We start from the raw sequence: 19,762 nt of genomic DNA, 5'->3' as shown, positions 1-19,762 counted from the left end.
CTATTTCTCAGCATTCCCATCTTACCTATGGGGTCCAACCATATTCTTCAAGCTTTCCAGTAAGTGAATCAGATGGAAGAAGTCTACCTTCTAGCAAATGATAGTTCATGTGCTTAAGACACTCCTCTGAGAGCCCCACGTAAGAGAAATCCACTTGAGCCGTGCTTCTCAAAGTGCGGTCTCCTAACTTGCAGCATCAGCATCACCTGACACTTGCTGGAAATATCAACTCTTGGGCCCCACCCCAAACCTACTAAATCAGAAACTCTGGAGGTGGGGCCCAGCAATCTGTTTTAATAAGCTTTCCAAAGGTTCTGATGCATGCTAACTTTGATTAACTCCTGATCTAAAGTAAACCCTTCTCCCAGTGTGATTCAGACCACTGCTTAGAATTTGTTAAAAAACTACATCTCTTGGGAACCAGTCCAGACCTCCTGAAGCCAAGTCTGCCCTGCAGTGGAGCCCCGACTCTACACCTCTAATAGGTACTCCCTGTGAATCTCATGTTTCTGGGTCCAAGTTTCAAATGCCACTGCATTAGATTATAAACTCCTCAAGGGCAAGAACTGTCTTGTTCACGGTTGAATTTTTCTAATAGCTGGGCTGTAACAGCCACTTGGTGACTGTTTCTGAATGATTAGCTAGCTCTGGATCAACGTGCAAATCACTACAGCAATGTCAAGGTTGCTTAGGACCATGACTGAGAACTACAGGGGCTATGTGCTTGTCCCACCTTGTCTTATTCCCCTTAACACAAAAACAGTTTTGCTTATTTTAAAATGGTGGTCAGCAGCTTGCTAAGAATAGCTGGACTGTTAACTATGGAATTAAAGCTATCTTTGTTTTAAGCTATTTGGTTTTAGAGAAAGAGAACTATGGGTTGGGAGAGCAAAAGAGGGAGTTGAGGGCCTTCGTGTAGCACCTCAACTACCTTGAGGTGAAGTTCAGACTAATTTAAGTAAAGCTGACAGACATAACTGTTAGCCTTGGGGAATATGATCCACTCAGAAACACTATTCCAGCCAGAAAAGAGATGGCTTTCAGCACCCGCATCCTTGGTTTAGATTTGGAAGAGACCTTCAGAATTCAGTCTCCTTAGTTCTCATTGACCACATATCACCCACCAAATCAGTCCAGTTAGGGGCAAGAGCTCCTCATTTCTCAAGAAGTTAAACCTTTCCAAGTTTTATAAGCAACTGAGACTAAATGGCTCAAGAAACACACACACACCAGAAATTAAATAATTGACCTCGAGGATACACGTATTTTAGTAGTCCCATTCAGAAAAATTGTCAATTTATTTTTCTATCCAATTCAGTGTCAGTGATATACAAAAGGATATAAACAGATTACCATATTTACAGGAAGATATACAAAACAATTACCAAGGAACAAATCCAGCAAAGTGACAAACTGTTGCTTATCCACAGCCACTCAACTGTACATGGTTTATTGTAGGACAGTTTCCCAGTTCCCCGGGAAAGATGCTATGTGAATTTACACCTTCCATAAGGTCAAGCGAACAGTACAAGAGCTGACAGAACCATGTTTTGTACTGACAAAGAAAAGCTTTTAAAGAACACGCTCTAACTTTCAGGTCAATGTCATAGCATCAGTGGGCTCACAGGCAGGATGTGACTTCATTAAAGGAAATGCTTCCCTCCTCTTGGCCTTCCTAAGATCCTCTTCCTTGTACACAGGAGAAGGAGCTCTCTTTAATAACAGGTGGTTGAGCAACACCTTACCCAAACAGATGGTGTGTAGATTATCAACACACAATGGGGAAAAGGAACTGACTTTCTTATCTACTAAATACAATCCAGATTTGGGGAGGCAGTTTCCAAATCTCCACCATGTGGACATTATGTGACCTGTATTTTGTACACAGCACATTCCCTTGAGAGAAAATAAGGATGAACACCTCAGAAATGTTCACATTGCTCATCAAATATACCTTTTCCCAAAGTATATGGGAAATGGCAAAACTCTAAACCTAGTCAGATATTAAAGGGATCATCCCATCCTCACTCTCAGGAATCCAATGGGTCATATACCACAATTCTTCTTTAACGGAAGCAGAAGGTTAAGAGTCGTTTTCTCCCAAAATGCCTCAGCCAGGGGCAGCACAGAGTGGAACAGAAAAAGCTCAGTAACTCTAAAACATGGAACCCAACAGTTTTCAGTCAACCTAGCCACAATCTTCTGGTCATCTCCAAGGAACTACTACAGTCAAAATTCAATGTTCATATTCAAAAGAGAGAGCACCCCATTTCAGATGAGAAGAGAAAGAAAGAGAGAGAAAGAGGAGGAAAGAAGGAAAGGAAAAGGAAGGAAGGAAGGAGGAAAGGAGGAAAGGAAGAAAGGAGGAAAGGAAGAAAGGAGGAAAGGAAGAAAGGAGGAAAGAAAAGAAAGAAAAGAAAAGAAGGAAAAGAAAGAAAGAAAAGTAGCAATTAGCCTAAATACTCCAAACACTCGACAACTGGGGAATTGTCTCCTAAAGACACTCTAAAGGACAGCAGGATTCATTTATAATTTGGCATGTGCTGGTTGAAGGGGCAACAAACAAAAGGAATAAAGATATAATGCATCAAGTAATCAGACAAATGGTAGACATACATACCACATTAAAGATTCATACACAATACTGTACTGACTTTAAAGAAGAAATTGGGGGAAAGTAGAGGGAACAATAGGAAAAGAATTACAAGGAAGCATTTCAGCCCTATGCCAACAGTGAACACCTACCAGTGGGACCTCCTGTCTTTCATCTCCAAAGAAGTTGATCTAATAAATAATAAAACTACCTCGCTCACTTTTGGGACATACGACATACTCCCAAGTACAGTAAGCCCTCCGACATTTTGGTTTCACTTGCTATTTGATGACTAAGTTGTTTCTGGTTGTAAAGATTTTCCTAATATATTTTTATTAGCAGTTAACACGGCATAGGCTGCTCCCTCTGTGAGGCCAAACAGGCTTCACCACATAATCTGATCTAATGAAGATGAAGGGTGGGGGTGGAGGAAATGGAGAGCAAAAAGGGAAAGTTTCCTGGTTTTTGTTGCAAAACTTCTCTCACTTGAAAACCTCTGCAATCACTTAATGTTTTGTTCCAGAAAAAGAAAGCAAAACTAGTTGGGAAAATACCCATATACTTATTGTTTACCAGCACGATACAAAACAAATTCATAGTTGTCAATCGTCTTTCGAAAACCAAATGTGAATGTTTAATCTTGAAACTTAAGAACTGAATTTTTCCACATTCCTTTACATAGAGTTAGCATCTGTAAATTGAGATCTTTTTTGGACAATCATGCAAATTTAATTTGTCCTTGGAAAGAAAAATACAACCTACCAGATTAACAAAATATGTCCTTTAAACAGTAATTTTTCTGTGAATTTTTCTGCACTGTTACCACCTTTATCCTTCAGTAAAAAGAAACTACTCCTAAAAGGCTTATGGATTTTGAATGTAGAGAGAGTTAAAACTCTCAGCACAATTAGGAAGATTGAATCAAGTCAACCTATTTTACCTTCTGAACTGGCTCTACTCAGCTCAAAAGTAAATTCTAAAAATTTTCCAGCTATTATTATTAAGCTATAGAAGCTACAGACATTTTTACCGCCATAGAGGCTTCTGTAAAATTGAATAAAGATTTTATTATACCACACACACAAAAAGCAATAGGTACAGAAAAGGCAGTTTTCAGTTATTCTGTTGAGAATTTCTTTCCATGATTTCTCCCATTAAAGTATAGTTTTCAAAGCAACCACCACGACAAAGGAAGCATCTAATTAGTCCATTTTCTTCTGATCCAAGAATGCTGAACATTTACTGTCCCATCTGTAGCTGTATCAGCAGTGTAATGAACACAGTTTATATTACTGAGCTATTCTTTGAACTCCAAGAACTGTTGAAGTCTTTTCTGATGTTCTGCAGATGCTTGCACAGCACTAAATGAAACATAAATTCAAAGCATAAGCTTTATTTTACATTAAGCATATTAAGTGAACCACAGAGCACACAGTCAATATTTTTCAAAACAATTAAAAACAAATAGAAATCTTCACTTATTTAGTACTTCTGAGAAAGCTGGATGAAAACCCTCCTTAGTCTAATGAGGAGGAGGGCTTGCATTCAGTAATGGCATGCTTCTACCTTCTAAAAGACCAAAGCAAATTAAGACTGACAAGTGAAAGCATCGATTTTAACCTGCTCTGCTGTGGAACCTGCTGTGCAGAGTTCCAGGCCTGGCAGTAGATTTTCTGGATTTTATTATTTTATTTAAACCAGATTCCAACATTATCTTTGAGCTGTGGAGTATTTGAATTGCCTTTAATATAAAATCCTTTAAACTAAAATGTTTGGTTAAAACACAATAGACTCCACTAATCGTTTTCAAAGGTAACAGCTTGGTGGTTTAGATTTAGTTTTCCCTTTGAACATAAGTCATGTCGTGGATGGGGAAACGGAGTTCTCTCCCCACTCTTGCCCCCACTAAAATACATCACCTTGACAAAATTAGGGCAAATATATACCGAAACTAGTAGAAAACTTCCTTTTAAACTTTTGGGCAAAAACTAAATACAATGAAAGATTCTGGTTTTCTGGCTGTTGAAGATGTTATTATTAAATGATAAAATTCCAGGTTACAGAAAGTTACCGTTTTAAAAGTGCCAAAAAAAGTATTATAATAATTTCACTACGAATCACCCCAAACTGCCTTACATCTCTGCCAGCTTAAACCTTCAGCTGCCTCCAGTTGAACCATTTCAAGTACTTTACTGTGTGTACTCCCTCTGGGTGCTAGTGAGGCCGAATGACACACCTTTTCCATAGGACGGTAAACACAGGTAAACAGACGTTTGTGAAAAGGTCAGAGGTTAGGGAAGACAACACAGCCTACCAGTTAAGAGTATAGACACCGGTGGAGAGACTCTGGGGTCAGAAAGATTTGAGTCTGAATTCTGGTTCTGCATAATCATGGGTAAGTTAAATCATTAGGTAACTTGACCACAACCACAGACAATTAATGATGTAACTAGACATAAATCCAAATGTTTTTTAACTCCACATCTTTTTTCCCCCACACCATTCTGTCCTAGACGTACAAAATAGTCCCTGCTGACCTCATCATGTTTAAAACATGGCTCTTCCCAGAGAAAAGAAACTAAGGCAGAATTTCATTCTCCTAATTTTTTTTTTAATCAGTTATCTATCCCCCTTTCTTATCTAAAACTCCCTGTGTCCCCCTTTCTCCCTGTTCTTGCTCTATCATCAGTACAACTATTTCATGCTCCACATCCATTGAGCATCCTCCATGGCACCTTACATCTTAGAGGCAGTCCAGTGCACAGGGAGAAAAGGTGGCATTTTAAGAATAGGAAGGAAGACCTGATTTCAGGTTCATGTTCTAATACCAACTAGATTGTGCTATTAGGCAAGTTCTTAACCTCCCTGAGCCTCAGTTTCCGTATCTGTGGAGTTATGATAACTTCTACACTTCACAAACTCTTTGAGAAAAGGAAATGAAAAGAACATGTATAAAGTGCTAAGTGTATTGTCTAGAACAGTGCTGTCCCAATAAACTTTCTGCAATGACAAAAATGTTTTAGATCTAAGCTAATATGGCAGCCACTAGCCATATGTAGTTACTGAGGACTTAAAATGTGGCCAGTGTGACTGACAAACTGAATTTTTAGTTAATTTAAATTTAAACCACCATATGCAGCTATCGTATTGGAGAGCACAGATCTAGAAGGCTCTCAATAAAATTTTGTTTTTAAACAAGTGAATAAACCTCTTACAGCTCTTTACATTCCCACACAGAACCAAGTGTTCCATAAAAACCTACTATTTCTGCTGTGTATTATGGAAGTAAAAGGAAATATACTGCTGTTTCTAAAAGTAGGCAGTATGAGGAAGTTCTGAACTATTTATTGATAGTTCTGCATACAGAAAAAGCAATCTCTTATATCCTCTAAAGGTCACTTATAATTGTGATAAACACAGTTAATAAACTTGTATCCCTTATCCTGCCTAACTAGATTGTTTCATGAGAAGAAAGCAATAAACATCAATGAAACTAAATATAAACAGGTTTGGCATTTGTGGTTTTCTCTCTGGTTCCGTTTCCGAAGGTGTTATGATCTGTCACTGTTTTTCCAGCATGATTCACAAAGTACCAAAGACTCGTTTATGGAACACTCTGCTCACCCCAAGTCTCAGTTAGCTGACCAAGATGTAATATCGGAATTATTTTTAATATGCTTTTCTGAAAAGGTACTCCATTTTTTGCCTTTTCTCTCTCATAAGGATGTTTTGGTAATTAAAAAAAATTATATATATAATTCATATATATCTATATGAAATTACATTTACTGCTTTTATAACTTTCTATCTTCTTTGTTGTCTATATGAAAGAAGGCCCCAAAGCTTATATGATAGGCCCAATTTTAAAATATAAATATTAAGTCTAAATCCAAGCTGTTAATTCCCAGTAGGAATTGTAAAAGCCCCAAAAAAACATGTTCAACATGTGAGCCTTTGTAATTCTCATACCTATTTCTCAACAGAACTCCTGAATGTGGATTCTTATCATGGATTAAAACAGGTAAACTTACTTCAAATGTTCACCAAATGTAGTAGTTATTCGATAGATGGCAGTTTTTAGTGATGCTCTAAATGCAAATCTTAATGTTTTATAAGAAGTGTCCACAAGGCTTCCTGAAATCCGAGGTGGTTTACTGGAAGCATGAGGAAGCTTGAAGTACTTGTCGACTGCCTAGATCAAGAAAGAAAGAAAATAGTTCAGAATACGAAGAAAGCCATATTAGTCCAAAGGATTAAGGAGATTTTATTTCAAATAGACTGATAGAGATACACACATCATACAGACATACTAGACAACATTTATTCTGGATCACAATCAGAACAGTTTGCTGGGGAAAAAAAAAAACCATTCGAGAAACAACGCAGTGGAGGCTCAGCCCCGACAGCAGTTAGCAGGGAAAAGTCCAGACCCGTCCTCTAAAAAGGAGCTATACTCCAATGGTCTGAAAATGCAAAGCTGGTAAGTGAAACACAGATATCCTACTCTGCTTAAGGTGTGTGACAGCTAAGAGTACTTTTATTATAAATCTCAGCAAAAAGAAAAAGACCAAAACTATACTTTACGTAAATAAAGTTATTTACTAAACTAGCTTATCTTCTTTTTCATTTCTAGATGATAAAGCATCTGTGAGCAAGAATAGGTGGGAAGAACTGACTTTATTTATACTTGATAAAGAGATTTAAGTATATCTTTTAAAGATCCAAGGTAAACGATATAATTTTTAAATGATATAACTACATTAAGAAAAGGGAAAACTGAAGATAGGAATGTATAAGTGGATTAATCTACTATAGCAAGATCATGTCTACAGTGACAAGAAATAATAGTATAAGCCTATTCTTTATACTTATGGATGTAACCACCAAAAGAACTAAAAACAGTTAAAATGATTTCTGCCATCAAGTTTTTAATTTCAAGAACTCTTTTATATTATCTGAGTGATCTTTTTTATTTTAGCATCCTATTTTTGTTTCAAGGATGTAATATCTTCTCTTATTTCTGAGGATTTTAATGATTTTTGTTGTTTTGGTTTTTTGTTTTTACAGTTTCTTCTTTCCCTTCCTTTGCTTCTTTGGTCTCTATCTTCTGCATTAGAGACTTTGCTCAGAAATCTAGTGATCCCTGGCTCATGACTGAGGGTGGGGACCTCCTAAAAAAGCTGACCCAAAGCTGAGTACACAGAGATTACGGACAATAGGCTTCACAACAGGTGATCCACATGGGGTTTTTTTAGGGTGGGTGCCCAATTCAGTAAACTTTTTCTTGGATTAGTCAGAGTTCCCAGAGAAGAGTTTTCCAGTATTCTGGAGGGCCTGTGCTCAGGCGAGTACACCCCTATGCTTTTCAAACAGAACCCACAACTGTGTCTGTTGTATCTACTCACAACTCTGCCAGCCCAGAGACCCCGGTGTTCTACCCTCTCTAAAGGATAAACCTCCCTAAAGGAGGGAGGAGCACCAGCAGCAGAGAATCTAAGGATCTAACTGATTTTCAAACAGCTCTCACCCATCCTTATTTTGGTACCTGTCCCTTCGCCCCTGGTTCCAGAGGTACTTGGTGCTTATCCCACTACTGACTTCAGATTTGCCTCTGGGATCTGCTAAGTTAGTTATTTCAACCATCTGCTCTCCAGCTCTGAAAACTCTGTTGCTGTTGTCTCCTCTCCTGTTTATGGATTTATGTCTTTTTAAAAGTCTTTTTACTATAGTTTAGCAGAGTTTGGGGGAAGGAACAAGATTTAATGCGTGTGTTCAGTTTGCCATGACAAGTTCAAGTCCAATTGTTTATTCTTTCAACAGTAACTTATAAGAGTGTTTCCTAAGACTGGGACATATTTGAGATAATTTTACGCGGTATGGGAGGTGGTATTCAGTGACAAACTTAAGCAACATTAGATAACACTGAATCATAAGGGATAAAGTTACCTCCTTTTCAATTTTTTTTTTTTAAGATTTTATTTATTTATTTGACAGAGAGAGAATGAGAGACAGAGAGCATGAGAGGGAGGAGGGTCAGAGGGAGAAGCAGACACCCCGCTGAGCAGGGAGCCCGATGCGGGACTCGATCCCGGGACTCCAGGATCATGACCTGAGCCGAAGGCAGTCGCTTAATCAACTGAGCCACCCAGGCGCCCCCTTTTCAATTTTCTTGCAAACTTTCTGACTAACCCTCATCAGACAAGGAAAAATAGTCATCATCATTTACCACCTGGGTCCAATAGACCCTTTTTATAGTTTAAAGTCATCTTACAAAAAATCTACAAAAGAATGATACCATCAAAATGCAGTATTTTAAAAAATTTTTGACAGCTCATAATTTTGTTGAAGAGAGACTAGCCATTTTCCTTGCACTGTAACTGGAAAACATTTTCATTCTTAGGTTTATAAAGAAAAATTCGAATGACCAATCCAGTGAGTTTTTTCATTTCAACATCATCTACTTCCTTCCGATTACCTTTGTATACACCTTTGTATACCTTCAGCACTTATCGACTTATGAGCCATATAAAGTAAATTTTGGTGCAAAATATCATAGAAAATGAAAGAATACTGTCACATGTACTTTTGACCAAATGGGATGATTCACAGGTTCTTACTATAAAATATTGTGAGACAAGTCTTTCCTCCTGAATGACTTACTGGATGAGAATATCACATATATTTCCTTTTTCTCCTTAAAAATACATTGTTCTGTCATTTATTCTTGAGTTTGAGAAAATATACCTAGAATATTGTCATCTGAAGATTCACAGTCTGAAATTCCTCTTACATGATCACCAGTAAAATCTAGAGCAGTGCTACCCAATATGGTGACCACTGAGATACATGTAGCTACTAAGCACTTAAAATGTGGCAGCTCTCAACTGAGATATGCTGTAAGTGGAAAATACGTATCAGACCTTGAAGACTTAGTGTTAAAAAATACGTAGAATATCTCATTAGTAGTTGTTGTATTGATTACATGATAAAATTATAATATTGTAGATTTACTGAGTTAAATAAAATATATCATTAAAACTAACCTCACCTGTATTTTTTTAATGTAACTCCTAGAAAATGTAAGGTTACATAAGTACATTGCATTATATTTTGATTTGACAGAGCTGTCTAGAGTGCTATCTATTTGCATTCATGTTCTGATTTATCTAAATAATTATTGAACATACTGGCAATTTTCTTCCCATTACTAGTGTGAATAAAAAATTTTAAAATTCTGAATTAGCAACCGTACTCAATGAAAGCTTAAAAAAAAAGTGATATAACAATAAAAAATTAAAAAAAAAAGACTATAAAAATGTGTGTCCAAATTGCTTATAGGCCTTTTCTTGAAAGATGACGTGATACTACGTGATTCCATCATTCTCCTATTTTCTCATTGGTCTTTTTACCACAATTGGGAGTAACTGATGAGTAATGATGAAATAATTCCTAGGATGATCAAACAGCAAACTGTTCCAAGATACTGGAAATGGAAAATCACTAAGATTCCAAAATACATCTTAGATTTTAAAAGGGTCCTAAGGGTAAATGCAAAAGAATGAATTTTACTGAACTGTTTCTTCTTTGTTCTTCAAAAGACCTCTAAGAATAAGTCATAAAATATCAGCTCCTACAAATAGTGGGAACAGCTCAAAAAAGAAATGCAAAAAATAAGTAAGGAACAACAGACCCTAAGGATGTAGAGTTAAATGAGGAAGGAAAAGTCTTGAGTTTGGAGCTAATATGTCCACAACACATCTTTCATCCTCACTAATCTCCTTTTATGACAAAGGATAAACAGGTTTCAGGTTCAGGGACTTCAGCAAAAAACAGTATCTACTAGCTAGAGATTTCAATTATTGTCTTTTCTCATTTTAATTGTCTTATCCTTAAGACTAAAATCCAGAAAAGCCCTGAAAACAAAAACTTTTGTAACTGTTGGTGGCAAAAGCTGACCTGACTTCATCTGGCAGTAAAGCCTGACCTGAGCTGACACAGGCTATTCACAGTCTTTATTTCACTAAATATGAATACTCAGATATTTCACTGGAGAAAAGTATTAATGTATCTGATAAAGGGGATTCTACCTCAGATTCCAATAGGAGTATTATGTAATATATGATACATATACAATGTTATATTCTTAAAATCTAAAAAGATCTGAATTTTGAGATATATCCTAGGGTTTGAGATAAGGAACTGTACACCTATATTTTATTTGTAGCAACTCAAGCTAGTTTTCCTTTTACAAAAGTGATATAAAATTTCCTTTTAAGGGGCGCCTGGGTGGCTCAGTTGGTTAAGCGACTGCCTTCGGCTCAGGTCATGATCCTGGAGTCCCGGGATCGAGTCCCACATCGGGCTCCCAGCTCAGCAGGGAGCCTGCTTCTCCCTCTGACCCTCTCCCCTCTCATGCTGTTTCTCTGTCTCTCTCTCTTTCTCTCAAATAAACAAAAAATCTTAAAAAAAAAAAAAATTCCTTTTAAATAAATTTAAGTTAAAAATGAATGACTTAAAATACTAAGAAAATAATAGTTCAGGTGGCATATGACTAATATTATGACAATAATATATGGTAATAAACAGTTACAGCAAAAACTATGAAAGTCGTACATGAATAACTTAAATCTATGGAAGGCCAGTTTATAATATTTAATGATGTGCCCCATGGTCAGAACTGAAGTACTTAATTAGCTGTGAGATTAAACAAGTATCTTTGAGCACTCATTTTATGCACTACACATGTTCCTGGCCTGAAGACTCAGATTATATGATCTCAAATATCTAGTTAAGAATTATCCCAAACAGGGCGCCTGGGTGGCTCAGTCGTTAAGCGTCTGCCTTCGGCTCAGGTCATGATCCCAGGGTCCTGGGATGGAGCCCCGCTCCCTGCTCGGCAGGAAGCCTGCTTCTCCCTCTCCCACTCCCCCTGCTTGTGTTCCTGCTCTCGCTGTCTCTCTCTCTGTCAAATAAATAAATAAAATCTTAAAAAAAAAAAAAAAAAAGAATTATCCCAAACAATGAAATGGGTAAGTGGTGAGTACAGTATACCATTGAACAATATACTCTTCAGGAGAAGTTAAAAATCCCTTATAGAAGCCTAAAGAACAGCTATCCTATGAAAATAGGCACTTTGGGCCCATTTGGATTTATATGCAGTAGTATATGCGCAAAACCCAAATGAAGAGAAAACCCCAGTTGCTCTCCTGTGAGTATTTATCTATCAGTGTCATTAACAAATGTCCACTGTGCAGAGACTTCAAAGTCCCTGGTCTCAAGGATCCTACTTATAACCTAGTTAAATAAAGGTTATTCCACTAAAGCCAGAATCCCAAACAAATGGTAAGGATAACAGCTTTGTTAGGGAATTTCTTAATGGAAATCATGACTACAGAGCAGAGTTTCTCAATCTCAGTACCACTAACATTTTTGACTGGGTGATTCTCTGTTGTGGCGGCTGCCCTGCACATTACGGGCCATTTAGCAGCATCTGAGGTCTCCACCCAACAGATGCCAATAGCCCTACCCTCTCTCTGTGCCAGTCACAATGTCTCCATGCATTGCCCAAAGTCTCCTGGGGAGCAAAATCGCCCCTGGCGAGAACCACAGCTACAAAGTAATAAAAATATTAGATGATGATGCTGATAGCTAAATTTACTGATTGTGGTTAACATGTGGCAGAAACTGAGTTAACTGCTTTATGTATGTTATCTCACTTAAATAATAAAATAATTTGCTAACAAAGCCACCATGCTAACATCACAACCATTTAATGGGATGTTTTTATAATAATAGTACCTGCTATTTATTGCATACCTGACCTGCATTTCTGTACATTGTGGTACTTATTACAATTGTAGTTAACTATTTGTATTCGTCAATAATCTGTTTTATATCTGTTAAAAATTTCCTGTCCTTTAGGAACCAGGTCTGTCTTTTTTTATTCTGTATCTTAGCACATGGTAACTGTCTGATAATTGCCAGGCAGTTGACACCACTCTAGGCTTTTTACAGATTTTCTCTAACCCTCATAATAACCCTGCAAGGTACTATATTTTAAAGATGAAGACACTGATCTGAAAGACATTTAATAAATTACCCTTGGTCTCTAAGAAAGTACTGGAGGCTGGACCTGTGTCTCTTGGAATGCTCGCTTACACTATTTTTTTATTTAAATTTAAATTTGTTAGTTAACATACAGTGCAATATTGGTTTCTGGAGTAGAATTCAGTGGTTCATCGCTTACATACAACACCCAGTGCTCAAGTTTGCTTACAGTATTGATAGCAATACTTTTTTTAAGTCTTGAAAGACCTTTTCTCCTGTACACTGTAAGAACACTGTCATACAACATGGTAATAGTAACAAAGTAATAAAAGCTTACATCTGCTGGGCACTTAATATGGGACAGGTACCTTGAGTGCTTTACAGAGATGATCTCATTCAGAATTCACATCCCTATGAGATAAGTACTGTTATCACTCCCTCCATTTTCCAGATACAGATGCTGATGTTTAGAGATTACTATATTTATTGGTTATATAAAACACTTCCCCTCCATTTTATAATTTCTGAATTGGAGATGTATCTTCTAATTAATGATATCCTAGATTCAATGAAATATGATAAACGTATTTCCAAGGTTGCACAGCTAGGAAGTAGTAGGAGCTAGGATTTAGAAACAGGTAGAACTGACTCTAGCTCTCAGACTTTGGTCCTTCTGACATATTGCCATTCTATCTCACGAAAGGAGGTTAAGAAATGCACACCCCTCCAAGCCCTCACAGAGGCCTGGGGTCTGAAAGCCTAGTTTTTAAATCTGCCTCGACCATTTACTGAGCATGATCCTGAGTAAGTCATACCAACAGATACAGACTTTTTGAGAGAGACACAATCCTGTACAATAGGCCTTATTCTAACCTTATGGAGTTGTTAAAAATTTAAAGAAAAATCCTTTCTTTTGGAGTACTATACAAACGTTGGGTAGAGCAGCACAGGGGTCTAGAGGAACAAAGAATGAACTGTGACTTATAAAAGAATATCGGTCAAGGGTCTCTGAGCCTTCAAATCCACAGTTCTATACTGCTAATGCCCTGCAAATAGCTCAGGCTCAAGTCCCAGCTCTGCCACCTACGAGACTTGTGTGTGAGACTTGAGGTAAGTCACCACACTCCCAAGCCTCCCTCATCTGTAAAATAGACCTAAATAGCTCTATCCTACTTCCTTCACAAAATAGCTATGACGATCAAAAAAAAAAAGGTATGAGTGAAATCGTATAGCATTTATCTTTCTCTGACTGACATTTCACTTAGCATAATACTCTCTAGATCTAGCCATGTTGTTGCAAATGACAAGATCTCATTCTTTTTTATGGCTGAGTGATATTCCAGTGTGTGCGTGTGTGTCTGTGTCCCCACATCTTTTTTTATCTGTTCATCTATGGACGGACACTTGGGTTGCTTCCATATCTTGGCTGTTGTAAATAATGCTACAATAAACATAGGGGTGCATATATCTTTCCAAATTAGTGTTTTCATTTTCTTTGAGTGAACACCCAGTAGTGGAATTACTGGATCATACGGTAATTCTGTTTTTAATGTTTTGAGGAACCTCCATATGGTTTTCCACAGTGGCTGCACCAGTTTGCATTCCCACCAACAGTGCACGAGGGTTCCTTTTTCTCCACATTCTCGCTAACACTTGTTACTTCTTGTGTTTTTGATTTTAGCCATTCTGACAGGAGTGAGGTTAGAGTTAAGAAACAAAACAAACAAGGGGTGCCTGGGTGGCTCAGTTGGTTAAGCATCTGCCTTCAGCTCAGGTCCTGGGATCAAGCCCTGTGTCAGGCTCCCCGCTCCATGGGGAGTCTGTTTCTCCCTCTCCCTCTGCCCCTCCCCCCTGCTCGTGCTCTCTTTCTCTAATAAATAAAATCTTAAAAAAAAAAAGAAAAAAGATGGGCGCCTGGGTGGCTCAGTTGGTTAAGCGACTGCCTTCAGCTCAGGTCATGATCCTGGAGTCCCGGGATCGAGTCCCATATCGGGCTCCTTGCTTAGCAGGGGGTCTGCTTCTCCCTCTGACCCTCTCCCCTCTCATGTGCTCTCTCTCTCTCATTCTCTCTCTCAAATAAATAAATAAAATCTTTAAAAAAAAAAAAAAAAAGAACAACAGACTCTTAACTATGGAGAACAAACTGGTGGTTGTCAGAGGGAGGTTGGTGGGGGATGGATGAAATAGATGAAGGGAATTAAGAGTACACGTATTGTATGAGCACTGAGCAATGTATAGAACTCTTGGATCATTATATTGTAAACCTTAAACTTATAATAACACTGTATGCTAATTATACTTGAATTTAAAAAGTTCAATAAAATAAAAAAAAAAAACAAAACAGAAGTTTGGTATTTAGAGAATTTAAAAATAAGTCTTCTTAATTGAAAAAAACAAAACAAGAGAAGAAATCACTCCACAGACTACAAAGTACTGTCCTGTTATTATTTTATTGTAAACTACACTGCCAGGGTGATGAAAAACAAACTATGCTATGAGTGTTGAAGATATGCTCAAGTCCTGGGAACCCTACTGTGTGCTTAGGCAAGACGACTGTTAGATGGTGTGCAAAATACTAGGAAATTCTTTCTTTTTTTTTTTTTTTGGAAATTCTTTCTTTAGAGAAAGGTAGCTGGGATAAGAGTACAAATAATAAAACTATTCACGTGTACACACAAGTTTTAAAAAACATACATGAGAAAGTGAGCACAGAAAGAATTCAAAGGGGGAAAAACAAAAATCACTGGCTTTGATGGGTAAGACTTTCTAAGAGGTAAAATAAATTGAGAGTTGAAGAAAGGAACGGCGAAACATGTTTTCTTTTCAGTCTTACACTGCTTCCTAAGGCTCAAGGATATGCCAACTGTCCTCCTTTAAACCTACTTCAACACCATTCCTCCGGAAAACCTACTGCGCAGCCCAGCTCCCACCTTGAGATGCTTCTGGCACCCAGTGTTCCTATCTCTCATCTGACTTACAGCTACAGTGACACGGCACCCAACATGAAGTCAGGAAAGGCAGCCTATTCAAAGGCAAGAAACAGGTTTTATTTTTCTGTCTTTACATCTAGGACTAAAAAGACCTGCTACTTTAAAACTGTGCACCCAGTCTGGGAGCAGGGATCCACCAGGCTCAGCTCTATCTTCTTGAGCCTCTGGCCAATAGGTAACATTTATCTGCATGGATAACTTAACTACAGGTCACTTTTAGTAACTACAAGTTGTGTAAGGATCCAAATTTACATCACTAAACAGAATCCTAATATCCTAAATAATCTGATTAATACCAGAGGTTTAGTAACTTTTTTCTATAAAATTATTATTTACAAAGGAATCAGCAGTTTCTCTTCCTGGTCTCTCTTAGACTATAATTTCCCAAGGGTGAGAACAGTACCATATTTAACTTCTAACATATGCTTTGTCACTCAATAAATGTGATCTATAAGAAATAAACTGAAAAACCTGGGAGGGAGGGAAAGACACGACCTCTACCAAATCCAAATAGTGCCTACCTCTTGCAGCGTCAACAAGGTATTAAGAATAGCTGGTAGTGTAGTCTGGACAACTCCAAATCTATCTTCAGTAAATGATGCTGCTACTAAGTGAGACAGACCTCAAGAGGAAAAGAAAAAACCAAATTAAATGGAAATCCAAATTAGGCAAATCTATTTGCAATACATCTGCTGAGAAAGGATTAATATCCTGAATATATAAAGAACTTAAAACAGAGGAGGGGGTAGTACAATAGAAAAATGGGCAAAACATTGGAACAGGCACTGAAAAGGTGCTCAACTACATGGGGTCATGAATAAGATGACAGTCTGCATTCTAGTAGGAAAAAAAATTTTTAAATAATACTGTGTTTGGTAGTGATGAGTGGCAGAAAGAAAAAGCAGAATAAGGGAACAGAGTGACAGCTGTGAGGATACTTTTCATAGGGGGTCAGGAAAGGGCTCTCTGAGAAAGTATCATTTTAAGCACTGAGAAGGCAGGATCTAGGAGATTAAAAAAACAGTTATTTAACAACTAAGTATTCATATTCAAGCTAAGTTAAATACATTAAAATGTTAAAAATGTTATGTCAATATAAGTTGACAATTGAAAACAATCTATTAACTGCAGTTTTTTGAAGTAGAAAAGACAGGCAAGAATCCCAGACTCAGTTTCTCTGCTTAAATGCAAGGATAATTTCTGCCCAAATTAAAGTACACTTAAATATCTAAGAAAAATGATCTATATAAAACAAAGATATAAAGATGTATCTAAAAATTCAAAGATTGAGGTCAAGGTCCAGAACTGATCTTTCATGGATATACTTCAGTATTTTTTTTTTTTGGAGATACTTCAGTATTTAACCAATAATTAAAATCAGAGTTGTAGTTCACTGCGAATGCTTACCTTCTAATGCCCAAATATGCATTTGGGCATCTGAAAAAACAGCCTGAATAGAAGCCTCTGGGTGCTACAATACAACAGAAACATTTAAGTAAGTTCCCCTGGGCATTAACTCTGTTATTTCATCTAATCAACTAGGTAGCCTGTAACAATAAAAAATTCACAGCTGCCTCTCAAGAATTAAAATCTGAAATTCTTATACAATATGATTTAACTGCAGTAAAGCATTCTGCCACCAACTTACTATGTGACCCTTGCACAATCTCTAAATCTCTGTGTCTCAGTTTCTCATTTAAAATAGTTACACACACTCAACCGACCTCAGATTAGTACAGAGATCACTTGAGAATGGTTACAATGCTTTTTTTTTTAAACCTCAGAATTGCCTAAATACATATTACCTCTCTTAAAACGGTCTACTCTCAGCCCCCTCCAAAGAAATACCACCCAACCTTCTTTAATATAGCAAGGTCAAAGAGTAAGGAGCAACAATTGGCCCATTTAAACAAATGCTGACTTTGTGATGCACCCAATGAAGCCTATTAAGTACATCAGCATGTTACATTTCTCAACCCCAAACAACAGTGTCTACAACTCCTTATTATAAAATAGATCCACCTGCAAAACTAGAATCAAAGTCAGCCGTTCACTTCCACGGAAAAAGGGGATCTTGTTGAGCATGTGCTCTGCCACTTACTGGCTATGGGCCCTTAGGCTAGTTACTTGACCCCTCTGAGCCTCAAGCTTCCTTATCTGTAAAATGAGGACAGAGAGACATCTCACAGGAATGCTGTTAGAATTAAATGAGGGAACTTAAAGAGGAAAGAATATGGCGTGCATAAGACACAAGGGTGAATTTTCTTCCCATCCTCTGAAGTAAAACTTCGGCCAACCCCTCTTCCTTTTGGTGGAAAAGACAAGACACCCTCCTCAGGGGGCTGATAGTTGTCCCAAAGCTCTAATGGAGAGCCTGAGGTAGATTCTTTTGGGTAAAGGTCATTGCTAGGTGGGTGGATCTTCCCTGCCACCAAAGTGAGAAAACAGTTTCAAACTCTTGAAACGATTCTTTGTTCTGTGTACCTACGTTCTATCAGTTACTCTTACTCAGATCTCTCCCCACAGAATAAAAATGAATGATGCATGCCAATGCACTTGGAGTACAATATTAGCTAATACTGTAAGATCTTCAGAACTAAAGAAGTTAGATTAAAATAAAACAAAACAAAAATTCTTTCCCCTACATATGGGCAAAGGTTTTGCTCATCAAAGGATTAACATACAACAGCTGTAGTGAGTGAAAAAGGAAAGCTTTTTAGCTTCTGCAATTCAGAGTTACTCTCCTATGGCAGCTGAAGCAGCTGACACACAAGCTGGAAAGTCATTCAGTTTGTGGCCTGAATTACAACTTTTTGTCCCACACAAGCTTAACGTCTGCAACCTAATCCAGTCATCTCTCTTCTGAACACCAAACTGGCCACAAAGATTATAGCAAGACAGTGAGCCGTGAAGGACCGCCATGGATTTGATCATTTTGCAGGAAGCACAAAGCTGCTTGCAGCCAGGAGACTCAGGAGGTCAACTGGAGTCAAGCCTTAGGAAGTCACTGAGATGAGCTGAGTGCTAGGGCAGCTCTTCCTCACATGGAGGTTTGCTGAAGCACTCTACAAAGCTGTCTGGCTTGCTAGGATCGAACTTAGTATTTAGAAGTCAAATCCAACCTGGTACTTCATTTCTTATTTCATTTCCTCTCCCCACCATTCCCAACACTTTAACTATATATTCTTACCTTACTGAAAAAATACATTATCAGCACCCGTTTTGATAAGAAATTCTTAACCTGAGTTGGAGAAAAGGAAGAATGAACACATTTACAGCTCTCAATTCTATTCAAATATAATGTTAACACATTCCCAGGTTCTTGCTGTGAAACACTTCACATCTTACAGAAAAAGAACAATATTTGCCGTAAACTACACAAGTAAATACCTTTGTACTATAAATTAGATAACCAAGATGGGTCGTCTAACCTAAACTGCATTTCCATGTACACATGCTAACCCCCAAATTAGAGCCCTATGATAAAAGGAATTCAAAGTGGTTCCAGTGATATTTTCTTATTCAATTCTCTACAACTGTCTTGCCCTTTAGCCTCTTAATACCAAAAGAGTGTGTTTCCCTTACAAAAAAAAAAATCTTAAGAGATGAAATGGTTTTCTACTAGTTGACATTTCCATGGGAAACAATTTTCTTAGTATTAAGCTGAAAGCTACATACCCCAACTGACTTGAAAAAATTCATGATATGGCAGGACTTATGGCATGTAGGGCAAATGGGATCCCAAAGTTTGTAAAATGCCCACAGTCTCTATTAATCAATCATTCCATCAGCAAAGATGTTGTCAGAACTCCCATCTTAAAAAATAAAACCCTTCTTTGACCCCTCAACTCCCTCCAGCTATTAATTACCCCATTTCTCTGCACCCCTTACAGCAAAACTCCTTGAAAGATCCAGCTCTCCGTGTGGCCTCCCATTCCTCCCCAATCTCTCCTGGCCCCATCCAATCGGCATTCATCCCAGCTGCTCCACCCAGAAGCTCATCAAGGACTCAACGACCTCCACATTCCCAGCACAACAGTTCTTCCTAGTGCAGCTCTCAGGCTACCTATTAGCAGAATGTGGCCACTCACTTCTCCTCCTCTCTGTTCTCTTCTCACACCACAGTCACTTG

The 19,762-nt window shown here is 37.8% G+C and overlaps 1 protein-coding gene across 1 annotated transcript in view; it reads right to left on the bottom strand.

Moving 5' to 3' along the window:
* Positions 1-3,132: 3,132 nt before the first annotated feature.
* Positions 3,133-19,762, bottom strand: part of NDC1 (NDC1 transmembrane nucleoporin) — a 42,842-nt gene continuing 26,212 nt past the window's right edge. Inside the window, exons 14-18 of the mRNA XM_035018513.1 lie at positions 18,821-18,871; positions 17,038-17,101; positions 16,152-16,252; positions 6,625-6,785; positions 3,133-3,954 (exon numbers count right to left, since the gene is read on the bottom strand). Of these exons, the coding sequence (XP_034874404.1) occupies positions 3,891-3,954; positions 6,625-6,785; positions 16,152-16,252; positions 17,038-17,101; positions 18,821-18,871 (441 nt within the window). The 3' untranslated portion in view covers positions 3,133-3,890. The remainder of the gene's footprint in view (positions 3,955-6,624; positions 6,786-16,151; positions 16,253-17,037; positions 17,102-18,820; positions 18,872-19,762) is intronic.

The sequence above is a fragment of the Mirounga leonina genome, unplaced genomic scaffold (assembly GCF_011800145.1).
Source record: "Mirounga leonina isolate KUSES-001 unplaced genomic scaffold, KU_Mleo_1.0 Mir_173, whole genome shotgun sequence".
In the NCBI taxonomy this organism is placed as follows: Eukaryota; Metazoa; Chordata; class Mammalia; order Carnivora; family Phocidae; genus Mirounga; species Mirounga leonina.
This window is presented reverse-complemented; position numbering and strand designations above follow the sequence as displayed.